The sequence below is a fragment of the Chelonia mydas genome, chromosome 3 (assembly GCF_015237465.2).
Source record: "Chelonia mydas isolate rCheMyd1 chromosome 3, rCheMyd1.pri.v2, whole genome shotgun sequence".
In the NCBI taxonomy this organism is placed as follows: domain Eukaryota; kingdom Metazoa; phylum Chordata; order Testudines; family Cheloniidae; genus Chelonia; species Chelonia mydas.
Window position 1 is genome coordinate 117345188 of NC_057851.1, and position 17378 is coordinate 117362565.

Genomic DNA, 17378 nt, shown 5'->3' on the forward strand with positions numbered 1-17378 from the left:
TTACTATGAATCCCCTGGAGGTAAAGAACCACTGCCAAGCAGATCCTAATATAAAATAGTAAAACATCATTTAAAGAGCAACATCTACTTCCGTGTTCCCTAAAATGGCTTCTGTATAACTAGAAGCAGTCCTTACCGTCTCTTCTTCTGACTCTAGTCAATGATTCTCCAAATCCAGTTGTCAGCTTTGAATAAGTCCTGTACTGCCACAAAACTGTAGGGTACAGACCACAGTGAATCAGTAGCTCGAGTTGGGAGTTCAGACCTCCCTTTGAGCTCGGAGGGACTGAGAGCACCGCATTTGCTGGAGCGGCTTTCTATGAGTCTTCATTAGCTAATGAACAAGGGGCAGATGAGGTGGCTACATGGGCTAGCAAATGGAGGAGTGTGGCTTCAGTGAAAAATGTCAGGATGATTTCAGAGTAGAAAGAAGAACCTGGGCACATTCTGTCATCTAACTGGCAATGATGGTAAAGACATTGCAGAAGAGCACATAAGGCCTCCGACTATGGCAATCTTGCTATATAGAAATTCTTTCTTTCAAAGCGAAGACTGAATTATTCGATGTAGCTAAAAAATTTAATATCACCAGAAACCTGTAACTTGTCTGTCGTGATTTGAGACAGTATTGGCAGAAATGTATAATTTTTTAAATTACTATCGCTTACTTAATCCTTGTGGCCCTGCTGGCAGAAATATTGACTATAACTATGCAAATGTACTGGATTAACTTTCTGTAGTTGGATTCAAGTAGTAATTTGCTTCTATCTAATTTAAAAGGTTTGTATACTGAGAAGCTGACTTTTGAAAATGGATTAATAAAAATCAACTATACCAGTGGAGAGAAATGCCACAAAATATATGAACGCTCAACTGCCATATTTTTTTATTGTGATCACAACGCTCTGGAGGTTAGTATATCTTTTGTACACTGAGACAAGTCTTCAGGAGCTTCAGAAAAAATAATAGTTTCTGAAATTATCCTCATGAGTTACCAGACTCAGAGGGTTGGGGAGACAAGTGTAAGGGAAGCTATGTATCTTGTTTCAAGAAAAGTGTAGTCCTCCATTAACAACAACACCTCCGATCCCCCCCCGACTGAGTTAAATTGTTTTGTTCTCCTCCTGAGTTGTGGGATAATGTGGCTAGCTAGAAAACGCATCAGCAGCTAAATGAAGGGCACCCTGATGTGGCATCTGGATGTCTGCCTGGCATGATGTGGGGACCCCAGGGAAATCTCTAGCACCATTCCTCTTTCCAGAGAATTACCGTGACTACAATAGCTGAATCATGAGCCCTGAACTAGCTTTTAAGGGAGACTGGGAAAGGATCTTTCCTTTTATAAGGGAATAATTTGACTTTTAAAGTGTAAAACGCATGGCGTAAGGATGAGTAGCTTGTCCTACAGAAGAACAGGGCTTTCTTTCTATTATTCTTTTGTTACACGGTGACAGAGAGTATTTGTTTTATAACAAACATACCTTGTAAGTGAATTATTAGAAGGTACAGAATTCTGGGAAATATGTTCCTCTTGATCATGCTAATCTTGCCCCAACTGACTGTGGTCGACTCCACATTTCTAAGGCTGCCCGATGTTTGTGAAGAGTGTGCTTGAAACCAATTGGAAACAAATGCATCCAGAAGAGTTGCATTGCAAAGCGTGAATAACTTCCTGGAATGTACAGTATTTGCCTGAGGATTAAGCCTCTTAGTCTGGAAGAAATATATTGCTGCACTGCATTGTTCCTAAAAGCCCCAACTTTCCAAAGCTAAGGCCTGCTTTATTTTTTATGGCCATGTCGGCACTTCCAGTTCTGCCATCCCCAATGAACCAAATCTGTTGCCTTGTAAATAAAATTAATTTACATCTTCACAGGGCTGTCTCTGTAGCCCTCAGTATCACCGTGAAGGTGCAGGTGGCCCTCCTCCTGATCCCTCTGCTCCTTTTTCCCTAGCCCATACTCGGAAAGGACAGTGGCTCTGGGGTTGCTCTGCTTACCCACTCCCATTTTGGAGGGAACTGGGCAGAAGCTAGCAGTTCTGTCCACTCTGATCCCTCATTTTCCTTTTCCTTCCTGGTTAAAGAAACAGTGGCCCTTATGCTGCTCTGCTACTCCTCCCTCCCCACAATCCTCTAGAAGAGCCAGTCGTTCTTGATCCTCTCCTTTGGGTAACATTTTTACATGCCCTTGACGAATGGCTTTTTTCTGAGCTCCAGTCGTGTACGCAACTTTAGGACTAGTAACGTGTGAAGGTATCCTCTGCATTCAGCTGTGTAACGTTAGATCTCTGGTGTCTTGTCCAACTGCACTAATGTTTGAAAGCCAAATAAGGAAGTAGGGGAAATTTTGTTCACCGCTGTATTTAGATATGTGAAATATAAACTTCTCTGGTTCTGTTTTTCTCAGCCAGTGTTTCTAAAAGAAACTCCCGATTGCACCTACCTGTTTGAATGGCACACCCCATATGCCTGTCCACCCTTCCGATCTATAGAATGCTCCTACAAGTAAGCTGTGCTTCCCTCTGACCTAAACTGGTGGTGATGTGCTTGTGGTGACATGTGCCCATTCAGGAGACATTGTATTCAGCATGAGTGGCTATAATCACTATTTCTCTCTAATGTGATCCAGTGTGAATTAGCGATGGGTTAAATTGTCACACATATCAGCAATGCCCAAGTGCAAATGTAGTTCTCTGGGATGGGGGAAAACAAACTTAAGCTTATGAACTAATTTTGTATATAGGATAGACTGCTTTTGGGAAGTAGGGAGGGTTTAACAGTTTAGTGGCAAGATGGATGTTAGACTGGGCGGGGGAAGGAGCAGAAAGAGAGGCCAGAGATAATATGAAGCTGTTGGTGTTGGGTTTTTGAGCTATTGAAAAGGAGGGGTACATATGATGGAAACTGGAACCTAATGTTTGAGTTTGCTGTCTGTGTACTGAACTATAGCTGACCACCAGCTTGTGCTCTCTGACCCTCCTAGAAGCAAGATGACTCGTGAGGCTTTCCCAGTAAAACATTTTTGAATAGTTCTCTAGGTCATAGTTTCATGGAGATTAAGGCCAGAAGAGCCCAGAATTCAGACTAGAGGATCTAATTAATGTATATCAGGATTCATGAAGTTCTACCCAGACACACCTAGAGTAAGCCCAGAGACTTTAGTTAGACTAAAGCATTTAATCCTCAGAAGACTGAACTGTGTGCCACAGGCAGGGAACAGGGGAGACTGTGGTGCCCCTGTGCCAGAGGCCTCTGCAGTTGCAGGGAATTGATTAGATGAGAGAAACCCAGATGGTCCTAGCACGTGAACCGCACCCCATGCTTCAGAGGAAGGGAGGAAAAAAATCCCCAGTGCCCCAGCCCATCTGACCTGGGCAGGGATAACTCCTTCCTGACCCCAAATCTGGCAATCGCTGTGACTGTGAGTAAGACACACCAGCTAGGGACCTAGATAGAGGATTCTCCGTAACATCTCGTAGCACTGGTCCACCCTATCTAATGGCTGCTCTTGGCAAACCTACGAGGTGTGAGACCTAGTTGGGATGCTGCTAATAGAAACCTACTATTGGTGCAGGAGTTCCAGATGCTTACTGCATGTGGCATTTTCCCCTGAATCCGTGCAGAATTGTTGATCTAGCGTGGTGGTCCGCTTTTGGAGGTGGCGTTGATTCATCTAAATGTAAAACTGTTTGTTTAATGCAGAGACAACAAAGGAAACTCATTTGATCTTTCACCTCTGACACGGCGTAGAGAAAACTGGGAAGCTATTCCAATGTCTGGCTCAACACAAAAATACTATATTAATGTCTGCCAGTCCTTAGTGCTACATGCAGGTGCAGGTAAGAGCAAGAGAAATCTATATTTAAATGCCATTGGTAGTTATGGGATGAAAACAGGAGGAGAGACAGCCCTGTCTCCTGTCCCCACTGGTCCAACAGCAAAGCAAAAGATCACCAGGTGCAGAGTAGACACAGGCACAGCTGTGGCTTGTGGGCAGCAGGGGGAGGGTCAGTTTCTTTCTAACCAGTGGTGGAGTTCTCCAGCAGCTCTCTTCTTTACCCTCACCCCTCCACAGCCTCAGTCTTGCTTCACTACTATCTAGCTCTTCCCCCTTTTATTCCAAGCCCACCATAGATCTTGGGGGTGGGCAAGATAACATAGAAGAGCATCACTGGAGGAGGGTGATCTTTTGAGGAGGTTGCTTCTATCTAGCCCTACCAAGCTGATCCTAGATTCTTGGCCGGGTGTCTAGGGGCAGGTATTCTGGTAGCTGATCTGTGCAGTAGCAGACCTCCCTTCTAGCAGCTACAGCTGTGGCTGGCCCGTCTTGCCGCTGCATGACCCTGTGAGTGGGTGGTGAAGCTGTATAAAGGAAGCAAAGAGCCCTGGGCGATGAGTGGAAGTGACTAAGTGTTGAAAAGCAACATAATCAGTTCTTTTCGAGACTGAGGTCAGCCATTTAAAGTGACAGTCAAGCTAAGCATTTCTTTTAAAGTGATGTTGGTGAGTAACCTAGCACTTCGCTGCTATAGTTGCTGGTATATTTGCTGGAAGAATCCCTTGTTTCGTAAACATGCATCCTAAACTGTTGGGACAGCTGGTGATGGAGTTACAGAGAGCAAACGTCATTTTTCTGCGTTTATCTCATGTCTAGGGTCTTGTCCGTCAGATGCGGCTGCCTGCTTAGTGGATGGTTCCAAATATATAAATCTAGGTGAGGTTGCTGATGGACCACAATGGGAAAATGGCATTTCTGTTCTAAAGTACATAAATGGGGAGCCATGTCCAGACAAAATTCGCAAGAGGACAACAATATTACGCCTCAAGTGTGATGAAAACAGAGTTGTAAGTATGGTACTACCAGTAGGGTTTTATCTTGCTGTGATGCATCCACTTTTCTGAGAAGGAAAAATATTCTCCACTCTTTGGGGGTGGGGCAAAAACTCTTTTGTGCAATTGGATTGGAACTGGCTGTGGGAGCTAAGTAAGGAGTTGAGCTCCTGATCTGAGACTCCTAAGATTTGAGTGACTGACCAGAAAGGTCTTTTTCATGTCTAATATGCCTGCTAGTGCAGAGTTATTCTCTGTAGTACATAGTCCAAAATTTTCTCTAGCTTTCAAACATATTCAGCAGTGGAGTTTCCATTACTTGCTGTGGGAAAGTATTACACAGCTGAAATAACCTTTCTTCTTGAAGAATCCCTTTCCTCCTGCCCCGATATATGGGCTAAATGTTCCTTTTTAATTTATCTTGTTGCACAAATATATATATGCCACCCTCTGTGTTCACACCCTGAAAGTATTTACAGATTGTTACCTGGCTCCCACCTCTTTAAGTCATCACAGCCCACTCCCCCAAGCTGTGTTCTTTAAATCTCCTCATGCCATTCCTCTTGCCCATCATCACTTCTGTCACTGTTACTCTGAACTTCTTCTGCCTTGTCAGTATGAAATGACCAGAACATAATATAGGAGTCCAGGTGCTTTCCCACCAGAGTGGGACTAGACAGATTTGGCCTAAGTGGTAAATGCTATAAGGATAGTCTGTCACATTTAAATGTTTGACGTGCCTGTGTGAAGATACTTTGATTTTTTTTCTCTTTCAAATCTTCTGTGTTTCAGGAGTCTAAACCAGAATTAGTAACTGCTATTGAAGAATGTGAATATACTTTCTTATGGTTCACTGCTGCTGCATGTCCTCTGAAAAGAAATATGCAAAATGACTGCAGAGTAACCAACCCTGCTACAGGTAAGGGACACATGACCACTTTATGCTCATGGCATCAATGTGTTCCAGATGTGTTAGAGCCGCTGGAAACTGTATTGCATTTGTACTCTCTGTTAGCTGTCATTGCCAGTAACAACGAATGAGGAGAATGGGAGGTCCCTGAACCCTGGTCAGCTTGCCCTCGTTCTGCCAGATGTGGCATGAGAACTCTCAAGTGCTGGGAGATGAGGGTTGTTTCCCCTCACCTTCTCTAAAGGGGAACTGTTTTGAGGTGAGTGGGAGAAATATTGTGTAAAGGAACTACCATCTCAGCCTCTTGGAGATGCTTGGTCGATCATGAATGCTACTGACAGACCCTGAACAGATTGTTGCCTCAGAAAATCCCAGTATTGGATTCCTCTTAAGTAGCTTAAAAGGCAAATAATTGTCAAAACTGGTAGGCATCCTGTGGAGTTGGGGGAGTGCTGCGCTATCATTCTTAAGCATCTCTTTAAAAAGCCATTGTTTGTTTGACTCAATTTTATTTATTTTTGTTTCTGCAAAAGGAGTAAATTCTTCCTTGTTCTCCCTGCAGGCCATCTCTTTGACCTAAATTCTTTAAAGAGAGAGTCTGGCTACACTATCTATGACAGCAAGAGAAGTAGAACACTTAAGTTAAGTGTTTGTAACGAAGCTAAAAGCCCATGTGGTAGTGGGGTTGGTAAGTTTTTTGTTTTGTTTGCTTTTTTTCTGAATTTGCCTTCTGTGCTTTTTTTCTGAATTTGCCTTCTGTGCTTGAATATAGTATGCCACATCACTAACAATAGATCAGTCAGTGAAACTCTCTGCCTAAAGAAAAACCTATTTTTCCTCACAGTATTAAACACCAAAACATACAAGTGGCAGGAGATAGTGGAATATAATGCATTAATACATGGGGGCGATAGAGGTAGCCTGGCTGGGACTCACTGGTTTAAAAAAAAAAATCTTGACAATCCTAAGAAATGTAACACATTAGGAATGGAGTTAGAAATGGACAACATTTGTCTTGGAGAAGTGAGGGTTATCCCCCAGTCCCTATCTGAACAGAAGCCCTTCTCTCTGGACCACGGAGACAGACCCGTAGATCTGGCTGCAAGCAGGGAATAGGGCCAGTCCTTTGTGGAATTCTCCAGAGTTCTCAGCCTCTGGGCATGTGCAGGCAGCACACTATGGGTCTCTGCTTGTGGCAAGACTTGGGAATTGACATTGAGCACTCTGTCTTAAAAGAACAAAAAACAAAACACTTGGCACTTGGAACAAAATATATGGTTTGGTTCCCAGAAGATGGAAATCCGCTTCTCTTTACGAAAATTAAACCTTCCCCCCTCTTCCTATCACTTATAAACAGCTGATTGCAAAACTGACCAGAAACACTGCAAAAAATAAACAGCAGAAACTCCATTAAACTGTTCTAAGTTGTGGAGCGACATGCAACAGTCACCAATATAATCCATTTACATTTATTCAGCCAAACTATTAAAGAAGCAGCTGTGACTCCTTCATTTCAATTCAGTGAGACTTTATTGACATGCAAGTTATACAAGTGCTGCCAAACTGTAAGAAAGAGACCCCTTAGATATATATTGTGACCCTTCTTCCAACAACCTCAAACTGCACTCAAATTTAAGGAAATAAATGCACATTCCTGTATGTTAGGAAACCAGTTACAAGGCATATTGGCTATCATTAGATTGAAGAGCACTTCTGCTGGTGCATTTAGTTACACCTGGGGGAATTCTGTGCCTAAAAAATATGCGCACAATATTTTCAAATTCTGCATATTTTGTCAGAATAACACAATATAATCATACCAGTTTCAATTATTTTTGGTCGTTTATTTCAAAATAGCTGTCAGCAAGTATGTCTGTAACAATACAGACCACAAAAAAGATTCGGGAAACGTTTTTTGACAAATAGATTCCTTACTAGGCATATTAATACGGAACTCTGAGTAATAATTGATTTAAACGGCAATACAGAACTGTATTTCCCGCACCCCTCCAAAGCAGTGCAAAGGCTTGGGGGAGTCGGGGGAAACAGAGGAGCTGAGGAAGAGGGAAGTAATTGCTGGGAAGGAGCCTGGGTGTGAACTTGGAGGACTGTTGGGTATGGGTGGGGAAAGTATGGAACAGGTTTTTTGGAAGGTGCAGGGAGGGATTGTTAGGGAGCTTCCCCCATGCAGACCCTGGCTGACACCTAGCCTCTCCCATTCAGTCAGGCACATCTGCCTCTGTCCCCTTGTTCTCTGTGCCCTCCCCCCTTCCCCATGTGTCTGTGCACCCCCCCCCCCCTCCGCCCTTATGAGCCCCTGTCTGACCCCCTCCCCCAGCACGCCATAGCCCCATCTCCTGACCGGCCCTGACAAGCACTGCGAATGCAGCTCTTTTCCCTTGCTGCAGGAAGCAGCAACTTTGTTTTATCGCCACAGCGCCCTCTGATGGGAAAAAGGCAGAACTGCAGCAACATTTTGGCAGAAGCTTTTTTTCTGCATGAAAAAATAGAAATCTGCAGGGTGCGTTAAATATGCACGCACACAGTAACACAGAATTCCCCCAGGACTAATTTAGTGCATTTAGTATAAATGTAATCCACACTAGGTATTAATCCCATCCCTAAATCAAACCTCCAGTGGTGACCTAATAAGAGGATGTTTAACTCTTTATGTAGCAGATTAATCTGGTCTAGAAGACTGACACAGTGTTCTTCTCTCCTATTAAGTGTCACCTACAGTAGTAGGTAAGGAATTATCTACCATGTACGTTTCAGAGTAGCAGCCGTGTTAGTCTGTATTCGCAAAAAGAAAAGGAGTACTTGTGGCACCTTGGAGACTGACAAATTTATTTGAGCATAAGCTTTTGTGAGCTACAGCTCACTTCATCGGATGCATAAAGTGGAAAATGCAGTGAGGATGTTTTATACACACAGACCATGAAAAAATGGGTGTTTCTTTTCAAAAGGAGAGAAAACTGTGGGATTCTTATGGGGGGGGGGCGGGGAGGTAAAGCTCTCCTCTCCCAAACAATCTTTAGTCGATGAGACAAACCGCTCTCCTAGAATTGAAAAGGGAACCAACACTGATGGTCCACACTTCACAGATCCATTTATGGCTAAGTATCAGAGCGTGTCTGGTATGATGGCCTCTGCTACTCTGTGTGGCTCCATATTCTGACCCATAGTGGCTACAGTAGTACCCCGTCAGAGCTCTTGCAGTCTGCCAGATAAATGTGTAATTCCACAAAGGAGGACAGTTACACCATCATTTCAAATGTTGTCTGTCTGTAACTGCTTTGAGTAATTTATAGTGATCTCTGTAATATAAAGAGATACTAATACCCGAAGGGTTTAACACCCATCAAATGGACAAGTAACCTACCTTATTTCATCTTAGACAAAAAGTCCGTTTCCAGGTTTTCAGTGGCTAATGTTCTTTGCACCCTTATAGTTTAAAAGAGGCACATGGCTAGTTGTGAATGTTTGTGGGGAGATGAGGAGTGGGTGGTGAGCACTAGGAGTAGCTATACTAAAACTTTTGCCTGTTCTGCAGCCACCACTCCATTTTTAGATACGATTTTTAAACATAGTGGTGCAAGTAGTTGATACCATATTGAGAGGGGGGTTTTTTAAATTGGAAAAATTTAAAAGTGGTAAGCCTCGTTTAGGAAAAAAAGTAGTAATTCAAAACTTTTAGTCCTAGTTTAAGACCACTGTAAGATTTAAGGAACAATTGTAATTTACCATACCAATACATGGTACGATCAGATTATTCATTTTCTTTCCTAGCCAATAACTTTTGTCCCCATTTTACTTAATTTAGGTGCCTGCATCATTGGTGATCAGAAGCCAATTAATGCTGGAAGACTGAGCAAAATGTTGATTTATGAGGATCAGCTGTTGAAACTTGTCTACTCTGGGGGAGATCCCTGTCCTGCAAACTCTGAATTGAAACACACAAGCTATTTTAGCTTTGTGTGCAAGTCTGATGCTGGGGCTGGTAGCCAACCTGTGCTTTTGTCCTTTGATGAGAGGACATGCACCCATTACTTTTCTTGGCATACTTCTTTAGCTTGTGAGGCGGAGGTAAGAGAAGCAACAAACATCTCTCTTTTTGATACAGAAACCACAGACACAGTACAGTGGAAAACATTTTGCTTCTTGTTAGCATTGTCCTGCTGTGGCAAAAGTGGTGGTGGTTAAAATTCTACATTTCAAGGGAAAGGTCTCCTCTTGTGTAGTACCCTAACTTATAAAGAAGTTCATAGCAGAAGTGTCTTTTTAGCAATAAGTGCAGAGAGTATAATTTGTGTTTACAGTAAAAGGTACAAGTCTGCTACCAGGTAGTACTTGTAAGCAAAGGATTTCTAGTTTTGGTGCTTATTGACCAATCTGAGAGTACTCTTAACAAGAACAGAAAAGGCATTTTCAGATGTTAACCTCTGAGTTAATGTGACACACTTTGATAGCTTGTAAGCTAACTCATTTCACTATTGAGTATCTTTGTCTTGAAAGATATGCCATAGCTGAAATAGAAGTTATGGGCCTGTTGCAGGAATTTCACGGTGAGGCTCTGTGGCTTGTTACACAGATCAGGTTAGATGATCATAATGGTCCCTTCTGGCCTTAGAAGTCCATGAATCTGACACATTTTGCAGTTGTTGCTTTTTTCCTAGCTACCATTCAAAACCCCAAAACGTTCATATGATTTGAGAAACGTAGAAACTCTGATTCTCTTGGTGCCAGAAAGTATAAACACGACGAGAACAAGTGTACTCGATTGTACAATGAAGAAAAAATTACTGGATTGGAATTAAATGGCTTAAATACTGTACTTGAAGTGTACTTCCAGGACTGATTTCGAGATTGCTGCTGAGTTTGCTGACCCTTTGAGACATTTTTATGGCTATCTTCACTAAGAAATTACACACCAATGCTTCATTTCTCTTTTTCTTAGTGGCAAACCTGGGCCCTAAGTCATAAACATTAAGTAATAAAATCCCATTTCCTCTAACAAATATAAATTATGTAGATTACTGTCAGTAGCTAAGCAAAAAGCAACAAATGCAGTTTTACTCAGAGGCTCTCCAAATTGAATTTGAAATTTAATCCCACTTGAAATTAACTCTGGCCAGAGGGAGAAAAGGAAGTATCATTGCATAATAAACAGTTCCCATAAAGGCATCACATTTGTTTTCTAACAGGTGAAATGCTCCGTGATGAATGGCAGCTCAGTTATTGACCTCTCCCCTCTGATTCATCGAACTGGTTATTATGAGGCATTTGATGATGATTTAACTGACCTCACTCCAGATTTCTATATTAACATCTGTGAGCCTCTGAATCCAATCGCAGATGTCAACTGCCCACCTGGAGCGGCTGTCTGCATGGTTCCTGTTACTGGACCCCCCATAGTAAGTACGGTGTAACTATCACACTGAAATATTTTGAGATCCTGTAACTCTGAAAACTCCTTTGAAGAACACCTCTTACCCCAGTGAAACTGGTCTGATTATGAGTTTTGGGGGAAAGGTTGATTAAAACTACATCCGCAAAATCCTGACCCATCACATCATTTGTCACTTCTCCCCAAGCTGTGTCCATGTCTTATGTCCCCATGGCTATCCTCTGAGTTGGAAAGATCCACTGGCATTGCAGACTTCTGTCTCCTGTGATATATACCGACAGCTCACACTGGGATAGACCCAAAATGTTAGCCAAACATGTCTCATTCGTGGTTTATATTTAGCAGTACCTACTAAGTGTTTGGATTGGTGAGCAGAAAGCTTTTAAGTAACCGCCTGCATATGGTGGAGAAAAGATGCTAGCCATTAAATTAATAGTGTGTCCTAAATATGAAGTGGTGTGTGTCCCAGCGTGTAGTGAAATGTAACTACAGGTGAATTACCTTCAAAACCTTGTGAACGCTTGACTACCAGATATCATGGTTTGCAAAGCAACAGTTGAAGGTGAAATCGGATTTGAAGGTGATGGTAACGCCCCACCATAAGGAAGGTTGCTAGGGACGTTGAAGTTTTCTCTTGCTGAATCTTAGTGAAGATTAACTTACTGACTCTTGATGCACATTTTTGTAAAGGCTGTGAGCAAATGAAGCTAGTATTTTAAATGACAAAATTTCTTTACTTGAGACTTTGGATGCTTCCATGATGGCTTATAAGAAACCCATTTGTTACTTTGAAAACAGCACTCTTTCTTGGCGTAACAACACATCTTGCACACAAGATGTGAAATTTTGTTTGTGCTATTTTTTTTCAAGCTTACCCATTTATCATAGTGAGTGGTCATCTTCTGTTTTAAGATCTAATCAGAGTACATCCAAGGAGAGCAATTGTTATAGGGCATGATTTTCAGAGGTGCTCAGTACCTCTGTTCTCACTTAAGTCAATGGAAGATGCAGCTACTTGGCTCATCTGAAAGCTAGGGCTGTAGTATTTAATATGCTGTCATTAATCAATGTTTTTTCCCATTTAGGATATTGGTCGCATCACTGAACCTCCAAAAATAAATCCCGCTGTAAATGAAGTTTATATCACTTTTAACAGCACAACTCCTTGTGAAGAAAACAAAATGTTCAACTACGACTCTCTTATTGTATTCCACTGTAAAAGAGGAACAAATCTGGTAAGAAACTTTTTTATATTTTACAGTGAAAATACATATTTGTTTAGTGTAGGAAAAGGAACAATATGAAGTGTATTGCAAAATGGGAAGTAACCAATGAGATAGTGTAAACTTGGCTCTTCCGTAGTGAATTTCTATTTTAAACTCCAACCAAAACTAGTAAGAAGGGGAGGGGGAGGGGAAAAAAGTACTTCATGAAAAGACAGCAAGCATGTTTTGCTTCAGAAGGTAGCTCGCATTTTATGGCCTGAAAGAAAATTAGTCCTTTGTTCAGTTATTTTAAGATACATATTTTTAGGCAGGCGGCAAGTTACACAAGTTGCAAGCTATCTGAGACTTTGCTGAGTTAATTAGTTTAGTGGTAGCTTATTGTTAACATTAAACTTCTTCTTAATACTGTCTCTGATCAGCCTTAGCCCTGTACCAAAAGGAAGGAGTGGAATTTTTTGCCTCTTGGAGGAAAACGTTAGAATTTATTTGAATGTTTCCTTTGTACCCTGTGTGCCATTTTCCCCGATTTACAGACCAAAGATACCTTGTTATGAAATGTTAAAGCTGCCTGGTTAGGCACTCAGGACAGGAAATGTAATACATCTTAAATGTTCTTCTAATATAGGTGTTCGGTTACATTTAAAAATACACATTTTATATTAATACTAGGGCTGTCAATCATAGTTAACTCATGCGATTAACTAAAAAAAAATTAATTGCGATTAATCACATTTATAACAATAGAATACCAATTGAAATTTATTAAATATTTTTGGATGTTTTTCTCCTTTTTCAATATTGATTTCAACTACAACACAGAATACAAAGTGCACAGTGCTTACTTTATATTATTTTTTGTTTACAAATATATGCACTGTAAAAATGATAAACAAAAGACAGTATTTTTCAATTCACCTCATACAAGTTCTGAAGTGCAATCTCTTTATTATGAAAGTAACTTACAAATGTGGATTTTTTTGGCCACATAACTGCCCTCAAAAACAAAAGTGTAAAATTTCAGAGCCTACAAGTCACTCAGTCCTACTTCTTATTCTGCCAATTGTTAAGACAAACAAGTTTTGTTTGCATTGATCAGCGATACTGCTGCCTGCTTCTTATTTACAATATCACCTGAAAGTGAGAACAGGCGTTCGCATGGCACTTTTGTAGCCAGCATTGCAAGGTGTTTTATGCTAAACATTCGTATGCCCCGTCTATGCTTTGGCCACCATTCCAGAGGACATGCTGATGATGCTTGTTTAAAAAAAAAAAAAGTAATGCGTCAATTAAATTTGTGACTGTACTCTTTGGGGGAGAATTGTACGTCTCCTGCTCTGTTTTACCCTCATTCTGCATATATCTCATGTTATAGCAGTCTCGGATGATGACCCAGCACGTTTGTTTTTTAAGAACGCTTTCACAGCAGATTTGACAAAATGCAAAAGGTACTGATGTGAATTTCTAAAAATAGCTACAGCGCTCGACCCAAGATTTAAGAATCTGAACTGCCACCCAAAATCCGAGAGGGATGAGGTGTGGAGCATACTTTCAGAAGTCTTAAAAGAGCAACACCCTGATGCGGAAACTACAGAACCCAAACCACCAAAAAGAAAATAACCTTCTGCTTGTGGCATCTGACTTAGGTGATGAAAATGATCATGCATCAGGTCTCTGCACTGCTTTGGATTGTTATCAAACAGAACCCATCATCAGCATGGAAGCATGTCCTCTGGAATGGTGGTTGAAGCATGAAGGGAGATATGAATTTTTAGTGCATCTGGCACAAAAATATCTTGCGACCCCAGCTACAGCAGTGCCATCCAAATCCTGTTCTCACTTTCAGGTGACACTGTAAACAAGAAGCAGGCAGCATTAACTCCTGCAAATTGTAACCAACCTTGTTTGTCTGAGTGATTGGCTGACCAAGAAGTAGGACTGAGTGGACTTGTAGGCTCTAAAGTTTTACATTGTTTTATTTTTGAATGCAGGGTTTTTTGTACATAATTCTACATTTGTAAGTTCCACTTTCATGATAGAGATTTCACTGCAGTACTCGTATGAGGTGAATTGAAATTCTATTTTTACAGTACAATATTTGTAATAAAAAACAAATATAAAGTGAGCACTGTACACTTTGTATTCTGTGTAATTGAAATTAATATATTTGAAAATGTAGTAAACATCCAAAAATTTAAAATAAATGGTATTCTATTGTTTAACAGCGCGATTAATCGCAATTAATTTTTTAATCGCTTCACAGCCCTAATAAAGACTAAAGCTGGTCAGAAAAACATTGGTGGAGATATTTTTCTGTGAAAATGCTTTTTTGTAACTGTCTTTCTCCAAAATTTTGTTTAGGACCAAAAGTGAAAAGTTCCAAAAATGTCAAAATGGGACATTTCAGCATTATCAGAACATTTCAATTTTTTTTTTTAATTTTTTTTTTTTTTGGAACTACTTTCTCTTAAACTCTTGTTTTATAATTCTAATACATTATATATAATAAATAAAGTTATGGCAATTAGAAGACAAGAGGAAGCGGTAAAGATCAAACTCAGAGACACAGAACTGGAACAAGTGGGAACATGTGTGTGCCTTGGACTAGTACTGAAAAATGGGAATTGTGAAGATGCCATAAAATGAAGAATCAGACTTGCTGCTACAGAATTCAGAAAACTCTCTGCAAGATCTGGAAGGCTAAAGACGTTTCAATAAATACAAAAATCCATGTACATGAGACCACTATCATGCCGATACTGCTGTACAGGTTGAAATGCTGGAGTATGAGGAAGGCTGATGAATGAAAGATTTTGACTATAGAAATGAACTGGCTGAGGGAAATACTGAGAGGTTCAAGGCAGTGGAAAACAAACAAACAAAAAAAATGATTAGGCCAAGAAGATAAGAATATGAGAAAATGATTAGGGCAAGAAATAACGCTGTTACAGACGAGTCAAGAAAAACAACTATAATGATTTGGACGCAAGTTAAGGATAGACCCGGAAAGGATGCAATGCATGGCTATCCACCCCAGAGTGCAAGGAACCAAGAAGGCGCTGGATAGATATGGTGAAGAATGATGTAGAACAGAGGTTCTGAACAAAGTTGTGAAGCTAGTACACGACAGAAAGTGGTGGAAAGACTTCATTCAGCCCTATTGTTGCTATTGAAGTGACAGGAATCGAAGAAGAATATAAAACAAAAGTCAAACTCTAAACAAAACTTTAAAAAAACACCCTGAATTTTCCTTTGGAGAATTTTCAAACTTCCAGTTTTTGTTCTGATATGAAACAAAGCTAAAATTTGGAATCTCAAAATACTTCGCAAAACAGCATTTCTGTCTTCCACACAGCTCTAGAAAGGCATGAAAATGGGTGATATGATGGAATAATTTGTTGCTGGTGACTGTGACATCTTACCATTTTGTACCGATGGTACTAACTCCTGAGCCAAGGAGTTAATAAAAACAGCCCTGCCATCAGGAGTCTTCTCTCCTCCTGCTCCCCTCCCTCCCCCCAAAAGATAACTAGAAATAATTAAACCCACACAGAGTTCATTGTAATGCTTTTGCTGTGTTTTGTAACAGGGCAAGCCAAAAATGATACGAAAATCTGACTGCAGTTTCGTGTTCGAGTGGGATACTCCTCTAGTGTGTCCGGATAAAGTGGACATGCTGGGCTGCTCTGTGACTGATGAGCAGTTAAACTACACTTTTAACTTGTCCAGCCTTTCTGGACGCTCATATAAGGTAACATTGACACAGTGTTGGGGCTATTGTTGTTATCGGAAGTGGGGGAATAGCCTGCGTTGAAATCAAAGCAGTAATATTCATTTGAATAAGTCATGTGAACTGAGGAAATTGAGATGAAGAGGCATGTGCATTACTTTTTTGTGCCATCTCCAAGAGCCACTAGCGTTAAGTTATGGTGCTGTTCCAGACGGCAGCCCTATGATGGAGACAAAACTACGTACTAGTAGCTCTAGTCCTTCTCTCATAAAATGCTTATTACTAGATGTGCAAAATTCTACTTGTCTGGGGTATTTTTCCGCCCCCAGTGAGGAAGCATCGTTAACTTTTCCGTTATTAGGCATTGTAATTTTAAAAAATGGATGTTTGTGCACAGGCCAATCAATTTTCATAAAACCTCCTGGGTGCTACAGTAATATTATTGAGTTTTGCAAGGCTGACCTATTAATGTGGCTCAGTACAATAAAACTTTAAACTGTAGGGTGTATTTCTTCCCTATGGTCTTAAAACGATTTTCTGTAAAATAATGTCCAATCCCTGTCGTCTAAATTTTTTAAAGACTTCAGGTATATAAAGGACGTGGGTAATTCTCAGAGTATTGACTGTTGGGCTCTAGAGTGTTTTATCTTAGTGACATACGATTCTCTTGTGGATGCCTCTACAGGTATCTTCTGGATCCAACAGTTACCATGTTGGGGTGTGTGCTGAAGCAGATGTGCCCCGGGGAAAATGCAGAGATGGGGCAGTGTGCCTGGTCTCTGAAAATAGTGTCACTTCATTTGGAACCCTAAAGGAAATGAAAATGGATTACAGGCATCAGGATGAAACGGTCATTCTGCAGTATACCGGGGGTGATCGGTGCCCTCCAGGTGAGATCCTGTAACTGGCTGTAGGTAATTTACATAAAAAACGGTCTGGTCCCATTAGGACACGGAGCAGCCGAAAAACTGCCAGGAAAAAACAGTTTAGCAATAGGAAGATGTAATCCTGGCTCTTGTATAATTAATTACCTTAAAAACATAAAACATTATGCTCTATTACTGACCTCTGCAATGAAGTTATTTACCTATGTTCAATACAGCCTTTGCTACATATGTCAGTTTGAAATGGCTCAATGAAGGCCCTAGCTGTTTGCCCAGAAAGTTAAACTGTGTATCTCTTTGCAAGGTCATCTTTGATTGCATTTAGACTTGATGTTTCTGTATTTGTGCCTGAATGCTGGGCTGATGGATTTTTAAAACAGAACCGAGTACAAA

General features: G+C 40.8%; 1 protein-coding gene across 2 annotated transcripts in view; it reads left to right on the top strand.

Moving 5' to 3' along the window:
* Positions 1-17378, top strand: part of IGF2R (insulin like growth factor 2 receptor) — an 86809-nt gene that overhangs the window by 54878 nt on the left and 14553 nt on the right. For both annotated transcript variants that reach the window (XM_043544290.1, XM_037895100.2), the window contains exons 28-38: positions 781-911; positions 2409-2506; positions 3704-3840; positions 4656-4846; positions 5624-5750; positions 6304-6429; positions 9565-9827; positions 10946-11155; positions 12234-12383; positions 15961-16122; positions 16787-16991. In XM_043544290.1, coding sequence (XP_043400225.1) covers positions 781-911; positions 2409-2506; positions 3704-3840; positions 4656-4846; positions 5624-5750; positions 6304-6429; positions 9565-9827; positions 10946-11155; positions 12234-12383; positions 15961-16122; positions 16787-16991 — 1800 coding nt within the window. The remainder of the gene's footprint in view (positions 1-780; positions 912-2408; positions 2507-3703; positions 3841-4655; positions 4847-5623; positions 5751-6303; positions 6430-9564; positions 9828-10945; positions 11156-12233; positions 12384-15960; positions 16123-16786; positions 16992-17378) is intronic.